Source organism: Oncorhynchus mykiss, chromosome 1 (assembly GCF_013265735.2).
Source record: "Oncorhynchus mykiss isolate Arlee chromosome 1, USDA_OmykA_1.1, whole genome shotgun sequence".
Taxonomy (NCBI): domain Eukaryota; kingdom Metazoa; phylum Chordata; class Actinopteri; order Salmoniformes; family Salmonidae; genus Oncorhynchus; species Oncorhynchus mykiss.
Window position 1 is genome coordinate 69457547 of NC_048565.1, and position 19384 is coordinate 69476930.

The window sequence follows — 19384 nt, forward strand, 5'->3', positions numbered from 1 at the left end:
TTATGACTTCAAGCCTATCAACTCCCGAGATAAGGCTGGTGTAACTGATGTGAAATGGCTAGCTAGTTAGCGGGGTGTGCGCTAATAGCGTTTCAAACATCACTCGCTCTGAGACTTGGAGTAGTTATTCCCCTTGCTCTGCATGGGTAACGCTGCTTCGAGGGTGGCTGTTGTCGTTGTGTTCCTGGTTCGAGCCCAGGTAGGAGCGAGGAGAGGGACGGAAGCTATACTGTTACACTGGCAATACTAAAGTGCCTATAAGAACATCCAATAGTCAAAGGTTAATGAAATACAAATGGTATAAAGAGAAATAGTCCTATAATAACTACAACCTAAAACTTCGTACCTGGGAATATTGAAGACTCTTGTTAAAAGGAACCACCAGCTTTCATATGTTCTCATGTTCTGAGCAAGGAACTTAAACGTTAGCTTTCTTACATGGCACATATTGCACTTTTACTTTCTTCTCCAACACTTGGTTTTTGCATTATTTAAACCAATTTGAACATGTTTCATTATTTATTTGAGGCTAAATTGATTTTATTGATGTATTATATTAAGTTAAAATAAATGTTCATTCAGTATTGTTGTAATTGTCATTATTACAAATACATTTTTAAAAAATCGTCTGATTAGTCGGTATCGGCTTTTTTTGGTCCTCCAATAATCGGTATTGGTATCGGCGTTGAAAAATCATAATCGGTCGACCTCTAGTTGAAAGCTGCAATAAAATTGATTGATATAGTTGATTTGGGAAGTTGTCAATGCTGAAGTATTAAGAGATGGGAACTTGTTGGTGTTCTGTACGGCTCAGAGGGAAGAAGCTCTCATAGTGAAGCAAATAGGGAAGTGTAAGGTGGTGTCGAGCAGTTGGACTGATCAAGCAGGGAAGCTGTGGATTAAAGTGGTGACAACAGGTGTACCTGTGAGTGTCAGTACTGAAGAGGTAAGCGACAACTTCAGAGAAGGTGTTCTAGTGAATGTTCAAAGATTGCAAGCAATAAGGGATGGAGTGAGGGTAGATAGCCTGTCAATTCTCTTTCACTTCAAGGGAAGGGTACTGCCAAGTAAAGTAACCATGGGATATGAGTTATTATGTGAGGGCTCATGTACCTGAAGCCTTTAAAATGTTATAACTGCCAGAGGTTTGGGCATCTGGCAGCAGCCTGTAAAGAGAAAGAAGTGTGACGTGTGGAGGGGAGCATGAGTATAGGAAGTGTGGGGACGGTGTACAACCAAAGTGCTGCAGCTGTGGGGGTGCTCTTGGTGTGGCATATTTTGGGTGTGAGGCAATGAAACAGGCAGTGGAAGTGCCACAAGTGAGAATGGAGAGAAGGGTGTCATATGCTGAGGCATTAAGGGTGGTCTAGGTCCAGGGATATACAGGTTCAAGGGAGAGATGGGTAGAAGCCTCTAGATCGGGGACTACAGGGCAGGTGGGTGGAGGCATGCTATACATAGACAAGAGAAAGCTGGTTGACTTTCATAGCAGGAACTATCAACAGCACTGCTAAAGTGGAGTCTAAAACAGAAAGGATTCAGCTAATAGTGAAAGTGGCTGGGAGACATCTGAGTATGACAGAGTTGACATGGGAAAAGGTTTGAGATGACCTCAATCAGCGAAGGTTGGAGTCATGTATTACTGGATCTTAGTTATGGTGGTAATGCTACAATGGATTGCTCGAAGCCTGTTGGCTAATGGGCAGGCTAATGGGCAGTTCATTGTGGATATGCCAGCTAAGCCTGATGTGATTTGTGTACAGGAAACATGGCTCAAACCAAGTTATATGTAGTGGTTCGTAGGGACAGAGGTGTATGGGGAGAATGTGCAACCTTCATAAAGCAAGGACTTTCTTACAGGATACTTGGCAAAGGTATTGAACAGGAATATGTGGTGGTGGTGTGGCTGAGAGGAGGGATGCTAGTGGTAGTGAACTACTTTAGTCCGTGTCAGATATTGGACTTGGAAGTGCTGAATAGTGTGGAGGGCCAGGATGGAAGTAAGGTAATGTGGTGTGGTGATTTGAATTCCCACAACATGCTCTGGGGGAGGGGCGACGGATGGATGGAAATGGCCAAGTTTTGGAAAATCGGAAAGAAATGAAAGATCTGGTGTGCCTGAATGATGGCCGAGCGACCAGGATTGATGTAGCCTCAGGGAATGAGCCTGCCTTGCACCTCACTGAGTGAGTGGGCGGTATGGGAGGAGTCGACAGTAGGGAGTGATGATTACCCCATATTATTCACAGTAGGCCAGTGGGAGGAAGAGGTGTCAGTAGATGGAGTAGGCAGGTGGGACCAGTTTTAGGAGCTAAGTGAGCAGGTGATGGCTCAGGTGGATATGAGAGGGGATGTGGATTGTGTGAATAACTGGGAGAGAACCGCATTGGTGGAAAAAGCTATTGAGGTTATACCTAAGAGTTCAGGGAGGAGGAAAGCAGTCCCATGGTAGATGGAGGAGTGAGGGGCATGAACAAGGCATTTAGAGTACTGAAAAGTACACACAACTTCCAGCATCAGATTCAGTAAAACAGGCCCAGTTTCTAGTGAGGAGAATTATCTGTGAGGCAAAGAGGTCATGTTGGCATTGGTTCTGTGACACCATTGGAAGGGCGAGACCTGTGTGAGAAGTGTGGAGGATGATTAAGAGGATGAGTTGGGTCAGAAGGGAGTGGGATTATCCAGTGTTGACGAGTTGGGAGGATATGGCAAAAACAGATAAGAAGGCAGAGATGATGGCCAAAGCATTTGTCCAAGTGCATAGCTCAGCTAATCTGTCAGAGGATGGGGAGAGAGAGAATGAGAGAAGAGCATCCTGGAGTGCTGGATAGGAGGGAGAATGTAAATGATGTGTTCAATGCACAATTTACCATGGCAGAGATGAAGAGGGCAATAGGTAAGGCTGGGTTAACTTCACCTGGGGGCGTCTCGAGTAGCTCTGCCACTAGAGATCCTGGTGCGAGTCCAGGCTCTGTCGCAGCTGGCCTCGACCAGGAGACCCATGGGGCGGTGCACAATTGTCCCAGCGTTGTCCGGGCTCGGGAGGGTTTGGCCGGCAGGGATGTTCTTGTACCATCGCGCTCTAGCGTGACACGGTTGCCAAGTATACGGTGTTTCCTCCGACACATTGGTGCGGCTGGCTTCCAGGTTAAGCGGTTATTGTGTCAAGAAGCAGTGCGGCTTGGCTGGGTTGTGTTTCGGAGGACGCACGGCTCTCGACCTTCGCCTCTCCCGAGTCCGTATGGGAGTTGCAGCGATGATACAAGACTGTAACTACCAATTGGATATCACGAAATTGGGGAGAAAAAGGAAAAAAAGAATAGTAATTCAACTTCACCTGGGAAAGATGTGTGCTATGTCATATTGGCTGGATAAGGAACAGGATAAGGTACTGGTATTGTACAACCGAGTGTGGGAGGAGGGGAAACTACCAGGTAGCTGCTGTAGAAGGAGGCAGTAGTTGTACCAATCCGGAAGCCAGGGAGGCCAACAAGCTATCGGGCAATAGCTTTAACATCCCATGTATGTAAGATTATGGAGAGGCTAATGTACTTCCTGGAGAGCAGGGGGCTAGTATTAGCAGATCAGAGTGGATTCAGAAAGTGAAGGGGAACTATGGACCCAGTGCTCTGCTTAGAAGCAGAGGTCAGGAAGGCCCAGGTGAACAAGGAGACTGTTGTGGCTGTCTTTTTTTGTTGTCTATAAAGGCGTATGATATGATGTGGAAGGAGGGGTTGCTAATCAAGCTTGATATTATGGGGATAGGAGGAAGACAGACAACTGAATAAAGGACTTCCTGTTTGGAAGGTCTCTCCAGGTTAGGGTGGGGAAGTCTTTATCAGGCACCTGGTGGATAACGGTACACCGTAGGGGAGCGTGATAAGTCCTCTGTTGTTCTCAATCATGATCAATGATGTTTGCTCTCAGGTACGGCTGGATATTGGGAGGTTATTTGATGGGGGCTATTGGAAGAGGGGAAGAAATGTTCCATACATAGTCAGGAAGGTACAGGAAGCAATTTATGAGGTATAACAGTGGGCATTAATGTGGGGATTCAGGTTCTCTGTAGAGAAAACTAAGACAGTGTTCTTGACCAAGAGGAAGGTGGGAGATGAGGTACACTTGAGGTTATATGGGAGAAACTTGGAGAGGTTGGGGCCTTCAGGTTCCTTAGGGTGTACTTTGACATTAAGCTGACCTGGGAAGAACACATTGAGAAAGTGGTGGGAAAGTGTAAGAAGGTGCTAAATGTGATGCGCTGTCTGACCGGGAAGGAGTGGGGGGCTGGGCATTCCTCATTGAGGACCATGTATGTTGCATTGATCCGATCTGTAATAGACTATGGCAGTATAGCGTATGGTCCAGCAGACTTAACCTCACTAGAAAGGCTAGATGTCATACAGGGGCGTTTCGAACCTCCCCAGTGTCTGCACTACAGGTGGAGATGGGAGATATGGCATTGCAGATTAGGAGACAGCAATTGCCAATTAATTATTGGGTCAACCTACAGGGAAATTGGGTGTCTCATCCTGCGAAAGGGATTCTACAGGCACGCTGGGAACATGAGCGAGGACCGATCACAAGTTTTGGTTGGGTGGGTAATACCCGGGGGAGGGAGATGGGACTATATGTAAGGGAGTTTAGCCCCATCGTAGCTATTCCTGTGAATCCATCATGGCTACTCCTGCCTCCAGTAGTTGATCAAGAAGTGTTGGAGAGACTATGGAAAGATAGGGAGGGGGTTGATCCATCTGATTTGTTTAATAGACATCTGGATACTCTATATCAGGATTATATGGCCATTTAAACACGTTTCAAAACAGCCAAGGACAGGACGTACTGGGTCAGCATTTGTAGTGCAGGAATGTGGCGTGGCAGACAGGAAACGTATTACAGATCAGCTGGCTGTATATACGGTGGAGCTGATGGCTGTACTGTTGACCTTGCAGTGAGTGGAGGAAGTCAAGAAAGACAGAGTAGTTATTTGCTCTGACTCATGTGCACCTTTAGTTCACGTAGCAGACAACACCTGCAGTATGAGGTACTACCTACCCATGGCAGGGTAAGACAAATGGGTATACAGACAATATTTACTTGGGTCCTAGCCCATGTGGAGGGGAACGAGGCAGCTGATGTACTGGCTAAACAAGCACTTAGTAGTGGGGATGGTAATGTTGTAGTTTCAATAAGCAAGGCAGATGCAAAAATCCTGCTATGGACAGTGGTGGTGCAGAGATGGTAGTGCAATAGAGACACTTAGAGCGGAAATGTATTCAAGGAACAGAGGAAAGTCAGGGAGGACTGCAGGAAGAGACTGAAGAGAAGAGGCTAAGGGTGGGACACTGCTCGTTGAATAAGACTTTAAATGTGATAGGAAAGCATCCAATAGGAAAGTGTGATTATTGCCAGGAAATAGAGACAGTGGAGCATTGACTGATACAGTATGGGTAGTATGAGAGGGAAAGAGAGAGGCTCCAGTATGAGGGAGAAGGGGGTATCAGGAAATGAGTTTAAAGACTCCAGTTGTGAGGTTGATCATTCCACTGCTACTGTTCTAGATGACTGTTGGGAATATACAAGTAGACAAGGCAGTGGTTTTGGTTGGACAGTTGGAAAGCTTGCTAATGTGAGTAGTTTGAGGGAGTTGAAGGTTGGCCCTTGTGTGGTGATAGGCAGTATTCCTCTGTGGTTACTCACAGATCCTGTTGTTGATCTAACCTTGGTAGAGAAAAGAAAAGATTGGTCAGAAGTCAGTGATATAAGAAAACGGGTTGACAATTACATTGGTAGAAGTTGTTTTGCTTTTATAATGCTTTTCACAGATGGATCCAAGGACCCAGATAGTGGGCACACAGGAGCAGGCATTTACATTGCTGAATTTGATGTGCAGATATCAGTGGAGGCTGCAGAGGGGAGGACGGTTCATAATAACGACTGGAACGGAGCTAATGGAATGGCATTTGTATTTATTATGGACCCCCATTAGCTGCTGCCAAAGCAGCAGCTACTCTTCCTGGGGTCCAGCAAAATTAAGAAAGTTTATACAATTTTAAATACATTCACAGATTTCACAACACACTGTGTGCCCTCAGGCCCCTTCTCCACCACTAAAACATATCTACAGTACTAAATCCATGTGTATGTATAGTGCGTATGCTATTGTGTGTGTGTATGCATGTGTCTGTGCCAGTGTTTGTGTTGCTTCACAGTCCCCGCTGTTCCATAAGGTGTTTTTTTTTAATCAAATTTTACTGCTTGTGTCAGTTCCTTGATGTGGAATAGAGTTCCATGTCGTCATGGCTCTATGTAGTACTGTGTGCCTCCCATAGCCTGTTCTGGACTTGGGGACAGTGAAGAGACCTCTTGTGGCATGTCTTGTGGGGTATGCATGGGTGTCCGAGCTGTGTGCCAGTAGTTTAGACAGATAGCTCGGTGCATTCAACATGTCAATACAAATACAAGTAGTGATGAATTCAATCTTTCTTCCACTTTGAGCCAGGAGAGATTGACATGCATATTATTAATGTTAGCTCTCTGTGTACATCCAAGGACCAGCCGTGCTGCCCTGTTCTGAGCCAATTGCAATTTTCCTAAGTCCTTTTTTTGTGGCACCTGACCACATGACTGAACAGCAGTCAAGGTGTGACAAAACTAGGGCCTCTAGGACCTGCCCTGTTGATAGTGTTGTTAAGAAGGCAGAGCATCACTTTATTATGGACAGACTTCTCCCCATCTTAGCTACTACTGCATCAATATGTTTTGACCATGACAGTTTACAATTTAGGGTTACTCCAATCAGTTTAGTCATCTCAACTTCCACATTATTTATTACAAGATAGTGTTGAGGTTTAGGGTTTAGTGAGTGTTTTATTCTAAATACAATGTTTTAGAAATATTCAGGGATAACTTATTCCTTGCCATCCACTCTGAAGCTAACTGGAGCTCTTTGTTGAGTGTTGCAGTCATTTCAGTCGCTGTAGTAGCTAACGTGTAGTGTGTAGTCATCCGCATACAAAGACACATTGGCTTTACTCAAAGTTAGTGGCATGTCGTTAGTAAAAATTGAAAACACATGGAAACCATAGCTGTGTTTGAATACCCATACTAACATACTGTATGCTACATACTTAATGAGTATATACTAAATACTATAAGTACATTTTAGTATACTGTAAATGAACGGTCTCCTTTCAGTTGAACGTACTAGAGCTTCAACTGTCTATCATAAATTGATGCTGTTGCTATGCAACCTCTTGTTGGCTTGTTCAATAACAAATTACTAGCTAGACATTTTGCGACTTCGGGTGTGTTTTTAAATTAAATATGGAATGCCAGAGTGCGCTCTGGGCGTTCGTAAATTCAGAGCTTTGTCAGATTGTCTGTTTGTAAATTCAGAGCGTTTCGCTCTCTTAACGCACACTGGACGTTCTGGCCGAGGAGTAGGGTTGATCCGAGCATTCTGGCCTCAGAACGGCAGTCAAGCACCCACGCTAACGTTGGCTAGCTTGCCAGCTACTTCCAGACACAAATGAGAGAACACCTCACTCTGACTATTTGAATCGCCCAAGCAAGAGCTGGTTAGGCAGCTTTCGTGTTATCCAGAGCGTCGGTGACTGTAACTGTGCTGCTGGCAATATTTTTTTTTGCTGACGTTTACTGACACCGGACATATTCAATATGTGTTGTGAGTTGGTAAATGAATCAGTTATTCTGCGCTCTGGTATACTCAGGCGAGTGCTCTGAAATCGGTGTAGATAGCCAGAGCGAATTTACGTAAGCACCCGAATGTCCATTGAGAACGCACAATCACTATACCACTTAGCTAAGCTAAGAATGACAGGAATAATCAAGTCAATAAACATTGGGTAGTTAGATTGCCTATAGTTAATATACTGACACGTTTGGTGTATTATGAGCCAACTAAAGTTAGGTAGCTAGCTAACATACCGGAACATATTGCTGTAATGATAAGCAATGTGGTTCGTTAGGATAGTGTAGCTAACACATTTCGGGCAACATAACGTGTAAGGTAAGCCAAACGAGCGTTAGAATGAGATATATTTGATATTAATATTCCACTTTGTGGAGGTGAGGCCAACTGTAAGATCAGACCTGTTTTGATAGATGTGTGGAAGATGAGATTGGACTCGGAGCCCTCGGGATGGGGGAAGCATCTATTAGAAGTTAGTAGGGCTCTTTTTTTCTTTTCTCAGAAGTACGGAGTTAGGTAGGAGGATTTAGAAATATGGAACTAATATTGTAAACCGTGATTGACCACACACTCCACCATAGTAGGTGGCGGCATGCACCTTTCACGTTTGTTTGCAAACCGCCATTGTATAGAAGAAGAAGGCCCACTGTACAGTAGATGGCGGTAATGCACCATAATGTTGGATGCCGATAAACCCCACCGAAGACGAAGAAGGCCGCCTCTATTCTAGTCTGAGCGCAAACATACTGTCTTTCTGTCTGTGGGAGTCACAACAAACACAATTTACAGTGGGGTAATAGTAACATTCACAAACAGATGTCATCCAAATATATTATCTGTCTGGATTCTGGAGTCAACTCAAGAACATCGCAGTGCCCTTTCTGGTATCGCGTGATGGTCAAGCACTACGCTTGTTCCGTTTACCTGACGTCCATCTGACAGAGCGACGCTCGGCTCGTAGCTTTCTCAGTACTGATGGTGAATTGCTACTGCTGTGGTAACGGGCGGAGGAGCAGAAGCCGCAGAAGAGTCAGCAGTAGTAGAGGAGCGGTAGTTTGGAATTCAGCTTTTACACGTATTAATCTTACTCGTATCAACGAAGCTCCCTAAAAACACACAGAAGGGAAGGGAAAATTTAAGAAAGATGGCGGCCGCGGCCTCGCCGGGCTCCTGCTCGTCCACCTCCTCAGATTGGATTGTACTGAGAGACGGTTGCCGTCGTTGCGACGAGGAGGGCCTGCGAAGCCTTTCCTACCACCCGGCCCTTAACGCTATCCTGGCGGTTACTAGCCGGGGGAGTATCAAAGTAATCGACGGCACATCAGGGGCTATTCTCCAAGCCTCGGCCTTGCACGGTAAGTCAGGGTCCAGGGGCTAAGTAACTGTTTTAACTAACGTTAGGTAGTTAGCTAATGTTTAACGTTTAATTATTTTGACAATCACATTAGTTAACCTGGGGTTGGTTAGCTAGCCGGAGTTAGCAAATTAAATAACGTTAGAACGTGAATTCTGACGTTTAGCTCAAGTACGGATTCACGGAACAATTGGTTAGATCCGATTCCCAACAATAACTTGCATAACCAAGTAGCTAGCTAACGTTAGCTACCTTACTTTCTTCCTACATTAGACTAGAGTTACATCAAAGATACTGGCAGTGGCAAACTAGCTCCTAGCTGTGGTTAACTACAGTAGATAGCTACATGTCTTGACTCTCTGTCAAGACAGTTAACTAACGTTACTTAACTAATTAACAATCTAACTGGCTAACTGAATTTACGTGTTAACGATGTATTATGAAAACCGCTCATCAGCTAGCTGGCTAAGCTAGCGAACCCGCTAACAGTATCTAACGTTTCATGTCAACATTCAATCAATCGTTATTAATAATCCGCATATTGTAGTGCGATTTAACTAATTAACGTTATTGCGTTAGCCAAGTAACTTCCGTACTGTATATCCATCACAACATTACGCCATGTTTGGGTAACATGTAGTTAGCTAGCTAGCAAACTAGATAATCAGTGGTAGCTTGCGAACTAATTGTGATGACACGAGTAACTAGTAGCTAATAACGTTAGTCAAGTAGCTAAGCTGTCAAGTTCAAAGATGATCACACAGCCGTGAGCATGGGGTGTCGCAGTAAATGTTCTTAACAAGCGTGTTAGCAATAACTAGTTTGTTGCAGAACGTTTATCTAGCTAGCTCTAGTTGGTTATGACGTGATGTTGCTATTCGTACTAGTACTAAGCATAACGAGAAAGTATGCAATGCCTGTTGGCAATCTAGCTAACTAATAGTGTTGTAGCTCACAGCTGTACAATTTTGGAAGGAAATGGTAGACGATAGAGAACCTAAACCCACGCTGATTTAATTTTGACAGTTTGTTTGACGATGTCAAACAATGAACATTATTGGCGTTTGTTCCATAACGTGACTCGCCATCTGTAGCTAAATTGAATCCAATGAGCAAAAACACCTGGGTTTATTTTGATGCCTTTCGTCTATCGTTAGCTACAAACTGAATCAATTTGCTGAATTGAAGCTCTTCTCCGTTTCATGACTTTGTGTTCACTTCAATGTGTAATGTGCTGTAAAATCACTTCACTCAATGACTTCCCTCTTAGCATATACACTTAGCTATTTATTTATGAATCTATTTTAACATTGCAGTTGGGACATCGCCAAGTTCTGAGTGGATGTGTTTATCTCCTCTTATGTGTTTGGGTATGCAGTGTGCTGTACTGACTGTTTACAGTGTGTGTGTGATATGCATTAATGTAAAGTTTCCATCCTGGATGGACAAAGTTACATTTTATTCTATGACTCTTTTACTGGAGGTTAAAAAAGAACACATGCTAGCATGTGGAGCGGGGCTACCTGCTTGGGGCCAGTAACTGAAATGTTGCTGATTGAATCCCTGAGCTGACAAGTTAAAAATCTGTAATTCTGCCCCTGAACAAAGCAGTTAACCCACTGTTCCTAGGCAGTCATTGTAAATAAGAATTTGTTCTTAACTGACTTGCCTAGTTAAATATATATATATTTATTTATTACATTTAACCTTTATGTAACCGGCTGTCAATGACATGTACCTGAGTCTACTTGTAAATTGAGCCAAATAGCAGTACAAAGAATAACATATTTGCGACTATTAGGCTGTTGGTGGACTGGTATGTTTTTAGTCTTATCGACCAGTTGACTAAATGGGGTCAGCCCTAATTTTCACTGAGGGTAATTGGTGTGTGATGAATTCCATTATGAAAGTTAGATTAAGTTAACTTTAACAGCCCACTTTTCATCTAGGTGGCCCTAAAAGTCATATCGTCATCCAGTATAGTTACTACAGTGCATTTAGCATGTAGCCTATATTTTGGCATGTTATGCACCACTGGCATGGACAAATCTTCAGACTTGTCCATTGCTATCAGAAATAAAGAGCGGTCTGTTTTTTTCATCTGATGAATAGACTACAGGCTATTGGTCCCAGAGATGACAGACAGCAGTAGCATTTATTATCAAAGAAAATGACACCGCAGTGTACATGTGACAAATTTGTATTCTCCAGAAATGAGGCATTATATTATTATTCCTTGTACTGCTATTTGGTCTTTGACAGCCGGTTCTCTTTCGAGGCCAACTATGCAGCATCTGTTAACACACTGTGTTGTTGACAGTAAATAATGTGACTGACAACACAGCAGTTCAGAGATATGCTACAAGTGAATTTGAGTTGTAGGCAACATGCAGTTTTCCAATTTGATAATGTTTGTCCTGTGGACTGCTCCTTGGCAGAGGACAGAATTGGATGACGACCAAAGATATAGCATCTCTAGCAAACTAGACGGCTCAAAAGTACGACCATTTTGCTCACATACGTGCCTAATATTTTTCTGTGCTACCTGGGAACAACAAAGCGTGTAGAAAAAAAATTGCCCAGATGATAATTGTTGCAATGATTACTTCACTGTACCACAGCCCCTGAGTGCCAGGGAGAAAACACTGAGCACAGATTCATAAAAATCATACTTGCACCACCACTACAAAGAAAATGGCTTGTTAGCTCAAATATTTTTCATTGTGCTCCTAAATTTCTTTGTGCACTCTTACATTTTTCAACTTACGCACACGTGCTCCTTGTAAAAAAATAAAATACATTTAAAAAAAGTTGGCTACAGCCCTTGACTTTGGGTCATATGGTTTGGGTGAATACTACTTTAGTTCAAGACAAGCTGTCGGTTTTGACTAGCAGAAGTTAATTTGTAGCAGGTTAGGAGAGTTTACACAGGTTAGGATAATTAACGTGGCAGGTTAGAATTAGGTTAATTAAGGTTAGGAAAAGTTTTAGCGTTAGCTAAAATTGTCTAGATGTGACTCAACCAGGCCTGCCCTGAGGACAGTCTTGTTTTCCACTAATGCGATTCTGAGCAAGACAAGTGTGGTCATCTGCCATAATTGACAGTTTTTTTTTATTTCACCTTTATTTAACCAGGTAGGATAGTTGAGAACAAGTTCTCATTTGCAACTGCGACCTGGCCAAGATAAAGCATAGCAATTTGACACATACAACAACACAGAGTTACACATGGAATAAACAAAACATAGTCAATAATACAGTAGAACAAAAGAAAACAAAAAGTCTATATACAGTGAGTCCAAATGAGGTAAGATAAGGGAGTTAAGGCAATAAATAGGCCATGGTGGCAAAGTAATTACAATATAGCAATTAAACACTGGAATGGTAGATGTGCAGAAGATGAATGTGCAAGTAGAGAAACTGGGGTGCAAAGGAGCAAGATAAATAAATAAATACAGTATGGGGATGAGGTAGGTAGATTGGCTGTTTACAGATGGGCTATGTACAGGTGCAGTGATCTGTGAGCTGCTCTGACAGCTGGTGCTTAAAGCTAGTGAGGGAGATATGGGTCTCCAGCTTCAGAGATTTTTGCAGTTCGTTCCAGTCATTGGCAGCAGAGAACTGTAAGGAAAGACGACCAAAGGAGGAATTGTCTTTGGGGGTGACCAGTGAGATATACCTGCTGGAGCGCGTGCTACGAGTGGGTGACCAGTGAGCTGAGATAAGGCGGGGCTTTACCTAGCAGAGCCTTGTAGATAACCTGTAGCCAGTGGGTTTGGCGACGAGTATGAAGCGAGGGCCAACCAACGAGAGAGTACAGGTCGCAATGGTGGGTAGTATATGGGGCTTTGGTGACAAAACGGATGGCGCTGTGATAGACTGCATCCAGTTTGTTGAGTAGAGTGTTGGAGGCTATTTTATAGATGACATCACTGAAGTCGAGGATCGGTAGGATGGTCAGTTTTACGAGGGTATGTTTGGCAGCATGAGTGAAGGATGCTTTGTTGCGATATAGGAAGCCAATTCTATATTTAATTTGGGATTGGAGATGCTTAATGTGAGTCTGGAAGGAGAGTTTCCAGTCTAACCAGACACCTAGATATTTGTAGTTGTCCACGTATTCTAAGTCAGCTGTCCAGAGTAGTGATGCTGGACGGGCGAGCAGGTGCGGGCAGTGATCGGTTGAATATCATGCATTTAGTTTGACTTGCTTTTAAGATCAGTTGGAGGCCACGGAAAGAGAGTTGTATGGCATTGAAGCTCATCTGGAGGTTAGTTAACACAGTGTCCAAAGAGGGGCCAGAAGCATCCAGAATGGTGTCGTCTGCGTAGCGGTGTACCAGAGAATCACCAGCAGCATGAGCAACATCATTGATGTATACAGAGAAGAGAGTCGTGATGTAGTTGAACCAGGTTGAATTATCCTGCCTGACACTATCATTTTACATTACAGCATGGAATGAAGTGGTAATAACACAGTTAAAGGCTATAGGGGTGTCTGAGGAAAATGTTTTCATAGTAACTAACATAACAGTTTTAATAGTAAGTTATCCAATAGGGCAATACATTCATTTTTTAGGAGACTGTGTAATTGAAATATAAACAACACAAGTTCTGTAAATTGTTTAGGCTTCACATGCATGTGCATTTTTTTTATTCCCGAACTGCAACAACACCTTTTAAGCCTTGATTGTTTCTTGATGCTGCATTATGCCAAACAATGATGCATATCCATTTGTTTTCAGTCAGGATGCCCATGAGATTATTGTGACTGTAACAAGCAACTTGCAGTTTACCTCATCAATATTTCAAAGACTAAATTCAAAGATTTAGGCTATTTTAGTATCTGATTTACATGATCGGACAGCAAAAGTCCAGCCAATGCTGTCTTAGTGGCTAAACAACTCTAACACCCTGATGTTTGTGTTCCTAGCTAAACCTGGAGGCCGTGTTAGGTGTCAGTACTTTCCTGCGGTAGACAAGGTCCTCTTCGTGGACGACTATGCAGTGGGCTGCAGAAAGGACTTGAACGGCATCTTGCTGCTGGACACAGCCCTGCAGGCCCCCGTGGCCAAACCAGAGGACATGGTCCAGCTCGAGCTGCCTGTCACAGAGGTAAGAGAGCTTGCTAGTCAGCCACCGACACATGACACAAAACACACTTAAACATGGAAGTGTGCTCATAGCACTCGCTAAAGTTGGCTTTAAAACCCATTGACATAGAATCGCTGACATTAATATGTTTACATACAATGGTATTACAGTACAAAACACAATGAACAACAATTATTGATGTTCAAAAACAGTTAGTGCTACTTTGGCTGATTGTGATCTTACCTTTGTTTTTAATATCTATTTTTTACTGTTGTTAGTGCAAATTAGGACACAGGTATCGATCGTTTGAATATGTCCCACTACTGCAAGCATTGTCTACCTTGCTCTAAAATCACACAAACCTGACGACAGGCATGTTTAGTAATGTAGAAAACTGGTCCACTGTGAGAGCGCACATGCTAACTGTGGAGAATCCACCACTCCTGTTCATTTGTTTTAATGAGTGTGACAATTCTTGGCCTTTGCAAGTTCCTCAGACTTTCATGTAAATCACGCATCTCGTTATGAGATTTGCAGAAAAATTTGAGTGCGACTATAAAGTTAGGACTCAGTCATTATGTCCCCAAAATAATTAATGACGTTGTGCATCTTTTTTTTCATTGTCTATCTCTGGCTGTCGTATCTGTAGGACTTGGTTACATAACATTTCTAAATTGAACTGTTTGAACACATCGTTTCCCCTTCTGGTTATTCAATATAGCCTACAGACAGGTACAATTGGACCCATTGTGGTATCCCAACCGTTTCTTGAAAAGGCATGCGCAAAGAGACCGCAATTTATAATTTAATTGAAAGCCTTGTTGTTTCTATTGCTGAGTTGCCAATACATTGTAATTGTAGAATTTATTAATGTAGGCTACTATTAGGGATGTGAACGGCAGGTGAAATGTTGTCCCGAAGACAAACTTTCGTTAACGTTGTGAATTATGTGCATTAGCGACTCTCAACTTTCCCATGTTTCACGAGCTGATATAAAATATTCTCTAAATTTTCCATACGCACCAAAAAGCTTATTTCTCTCAAATTTTGTGCACAAATTTGTTTACATCCCTGTTAGTGAGCAGTTCTCCTTTGCCAAGATAATCCAGCCACCTGACAGGTGTGGCGTATCAAGAAGCTGATTAAACGGCACGCTCATCACACAGGTGCACCTTGTGTTGGGTGCAATAAAAGGCTACTCTAAAATGTGCAGTTGTCACACAACAGAATGTCAGATGTTGAGGGAGTATGCAATTGGTATGCTGACTGCAGGAATGTCCACCAGAGCTGTTGCCAGAGAATTGAATGTTCAATTCTCTACCATAAGCCGCTTTCAATGTCGTTTTAGAGAATTTGGCAGTACGTCTAACCGACCTCACAACTGCAGACCACATGTAACCACGCCAGCCCATAAATGGACTGGTGATTTTAAAGTAGTGATATGTGTTCCAACCACGAGCTTTAGTGTTGGAATAATAGACATGTCTCGTTTATTTTGTTCTTTTTTGCCAGCTGCTATACTTTGCCATTTACAATAGGTTAACCCCCCCCCCCCCCCCCCCCCCCCCCCCCCCCCCTAGGCAGAAGCAAATATCCTATTCATTATTCTAGGGCCTACTTTGTTTCATGTTTAACAAAAGCCTGTCCATGAAGTTTAATCTTACACTAATGCTGTTAAATGTATGTCTAAACTCCCATTATACAGGTAATAACACCCCGTGGAAATGGGAGTAAACAGTGAAGTGTTATTGAGACACGTTTCAGTAGCTGTGAGGCTCAAATAGCACTAGCAGCCTTTCATTTAAGGGGGGGAAAATAAGTAATCCTACCTAACGTAACAAGGCTATAACATTAGTAAGAACCGCTATGCATCTTTCTAATTATTTGTTTCTTGTCGTACCAGCCCATCAAAATTCACAGCGAGGTTAGCCAGATCGTTGTAACCCTTGACTGTTGCAAACCCGTTGGTTTCAAAGCAAGGCTTACTTTACTTTATGACCTTTGTCTGTTTTATATGTGCCACATGTCTAAATCATTACAGGCTGCACACAGACAGCAGGCCTATGTACTCAGACATATCCCCTCGTCATTCCTCTGAGAGACTGAAGATGATTTAATCATCACACCACAGGCGCTTTGTAGATCTGAGCACACACTGCCTGTTTCCCAGGATTAGTTGCTCCTCACAGCCAAGACCATGTTTTGTTCCTCATTGAAATGCTCTGAAGGTGTCCCAATATTGATATTGGCTGCATGGCAGTGCATGTGCCCCAATGTTTTACTGGAGGGGAAAGAGTTGCCTTATGTTATAATATTTAGTAAAATTGTTTTCTTCTTAGACACCCCTTTCCCGTCCTGTTGCACAGCTAATTTGCATTTGTTGACCCACCTGCTGAGTGGAGTATCTATTTTTTTCCTTCCCAGTCCTTGCATTTGTAGCTCAGTCTATGAATTTGACCGTGGTTACATGGCATGGTCAGACTGGTTGAAACGATAACCCCTGTGGGCTGCTGCCATGGCTGTGTGTACTTTGTGCTGCCAGTATTATTGATCTGCCCAGGCTGTTCCTCCTCTCCTGCAGCAGTCTGTTACTGTTAACTCCCACCTGCCTGCCTGCTTTGTCCTCTCTGATCTGCCCATCTCTCCAAGGCTCTGTCTAATGAGTATTGACCGCATCTCCATGTCAGCTAGCAGTGGATAATGCTGCATTAGAAGTTATTCAGGAAAATCAATCGTATTACTAGCAAGCCTAGTGAGTTTTACAGGACAATGAGAACAATGTTTTTTAATGTAACATTTGTGAATGGTTTATGTAATTTGAGATCTGAATGGTGACTCAGACTCTAATGAGTCAACAACTTCAACAACAATTGGCATACGACCTTGTGTAAAAAGGTCTTGGTTCCATCAGTGAACCCATTGTGTCTCTACCCCTTGTACTATGGCGTGAGTGTGGATCTCTGTGGGTGTTCCCTGCAGGCTCAGCAGATGCTCTCTGCCTGCCTGGAGAAGGTAGATGTGTCAAACACAGAGGGCTACGACATCTTCATCGCTCAACTCAAAGAAGGACTGAAGAATACCTCACACGAGACTGCAGCCAATCACAAAGTGGCCAAGGTGAGTCACACTCAGCGCTCTGGGAGGAGGCGAACCGTGTCACAACTTGCCTACTAACCCATATTCATGTTGTGCTATTATGTTTTCTGCTGTTATGTCTTTCCACTGCAGATTGTCAGAATTGTCACAGATAATAGTGTTAGACAAATGCACCAAGCAGGTGTAGCGGTTCACTTCAGTTGTCTAACATAACACATCTCTGTTTGTACTGTGACACCGCAAGTCGTCAATCACCTGTTAGAGAGTATGCCAGAGGTTGAACAAGTTTGTTCATTGACTGTGCAGCAGTGCAAACATTAGGAAATATACTTTTGATTATTCAAAACTTGCCAGCTCTTATTAGTAGGGCTGACAGTCAGTTACTGTTATTTTGCTCGCAGCAGTCAGACTTACACGAAAATGCATTAAGTTTAATGTATAGTGTGCGTAGCTCGTTGACACATTCTAATCAGTGCTATGCTAGGGACCTGATAGAGCAGTGTCTGCTGCTGGGCCAGAGCTGTCATCTCCTGTGGCTGAGGTGTTGCTCAGATATAACAGCTCTCACGCCAGGGAATGCCAGTTCTTCAGCAGTGTGTAGCAAAGTCAAAGGAGACTAAAGAGGATGCTATTTTAATTAAAAGGTACTGAGGGATTGAAATGGGAATGCTAATTTTAGGTATTTAGTCTAGGCCTATATGGTGTCTAGGGCCGTGACGGCCATGACATTTTGGGTGACGGTTATTGGCCAAATGAGTGGTCACAGCAATTTGGTTACCGTTGTTTTTTAATTTTAAACTCATTTTGTCCTCCTGACTGCATATGCTGCCATAGAAATGTAATGAATAGAACGGGCGTCCCCGTTCAAGTCAATTATCGTATAATGGGTGGACTGGCGGCCATTGCGAGTGTAGCTTTTGGAGCAAAGCAGGAAGTAAAATCAGGAAGTTCTAAATTGATATGTTTAGTTGGTAGCACTCCCAATTTTAAAAAGGAGGAAAAAAGAAACATACAAAATAAGCTATGAGCACCACATGAAATGTAATTGATTGAGATACAGCTTATATTGGGTCTATATCAATTCTAGCTACTTTTTGTTGTGCCCGACAAACACATTTGTTACGCTGTAAATGTATTAGTTTATTATAAATGCTAAAATGTTGATACAATTACCTGTCAATGAAATGAGTCATTTGTGGAATATTAGGTTTGTACATCGAGTAAAAACACTATTTTGGTGAATTACACTGAATTTAAAAATTAAATAAATCATAATAATCAGGATTGTGATGACAACATGTGTTCATTGCTATGATCATTGATCTCCTGAAGAAGATATCCCTTTTCTTTTCGGTTTGTGCCCCCAAATGTTTGGATATACTGGTAAAGTTACCAGGTTGTTAGCTAGTTAGCCAAGGAGGTAACATGACTGAACAAAGTGTAAACAAATGGTTAATGACGCGCGAGTAGTTTTAGAATGGCCAATGAGATGGTTTAGGGATGTAAAAGCGGCAATCAGATATTGGATCAAAATGTTGCGCCGGTAATATGGGTCAGATCTTTAAAAGCAAGCCGTGTACGCTGTAACGGTTGTGCAACCATGACCCTAACAAATCTGCACTTAGTTGTTTCTGAGTGCCCTAGAGAAACACGCATCTGGGATATTAAGTTCATAGTCACACAGTGCTCCCAAAATAAAACTAGTAGCACAGCCAAATATTTTCTTGCGTATGTGACCAACTTGGTCGCACTTTAGTGCACTGAGAGTTCCCATCAATATGTTTTGTGATTTGTTCATTCAACTGACATTACAAAAAATAAATCCCATTGCATGAGCCACATAAGTTATCATTTTAATGAAAATGATGCATTACCCTGAAAAATGATTGAATCACAATACCAGGCAGCCATTGCGAGGGTACCCATGAGTTTACCAGTCAAATTGCCGGTGTTAGAGGTTCCTAGCCTTTTTTTATTCATTCTATTTTTATGCGACTCAACTGCACGGGTGCCCGGCCGTCCTTCTGTTTGTTCCACACAATTTGTTTTTAAATGTTCATGATGTTTTATTTTATTTTCATGACTGTTTATCGTTAACTGTCGATGACAAGTTATACGGTGATTGTGCC

General features: G+C 42.8%; 1 protein-coding gene across 17 annotated transcripts in view; it reads left to right on the forward strand.

Moving 5' to 3' along the window:
• The first annotated feature begins 8411 nt into the window (after positions 1-8411).
• The window catches only part of birc6 (baculoviral IAP repeat containing 6), a 153632-nt gene continuing 142659 nt past the window's right edge, over positions 8412-19384 (forward strand). For all 17 annotated transcript variants that reach the window (XM_021610071.2, XM_021610147.2, XM_021610181.2 and 14 more), the window contains exons 1-3: positions 8412-9066; positions 13999-14180; positions 17139-17276. In XM_021610071.2, the coding sequence (XP_021465746.2) occupies positions 8856-9066; positions 13999-14180; positions 17139-17276 (531 nt within the window). In that variant the 5' untranslated portion in view covers positions 8412-8855. The remainder of the gene's footprint in view (positions 9067-13998; positions 14181-17138; positions 17277-19384) is intronic.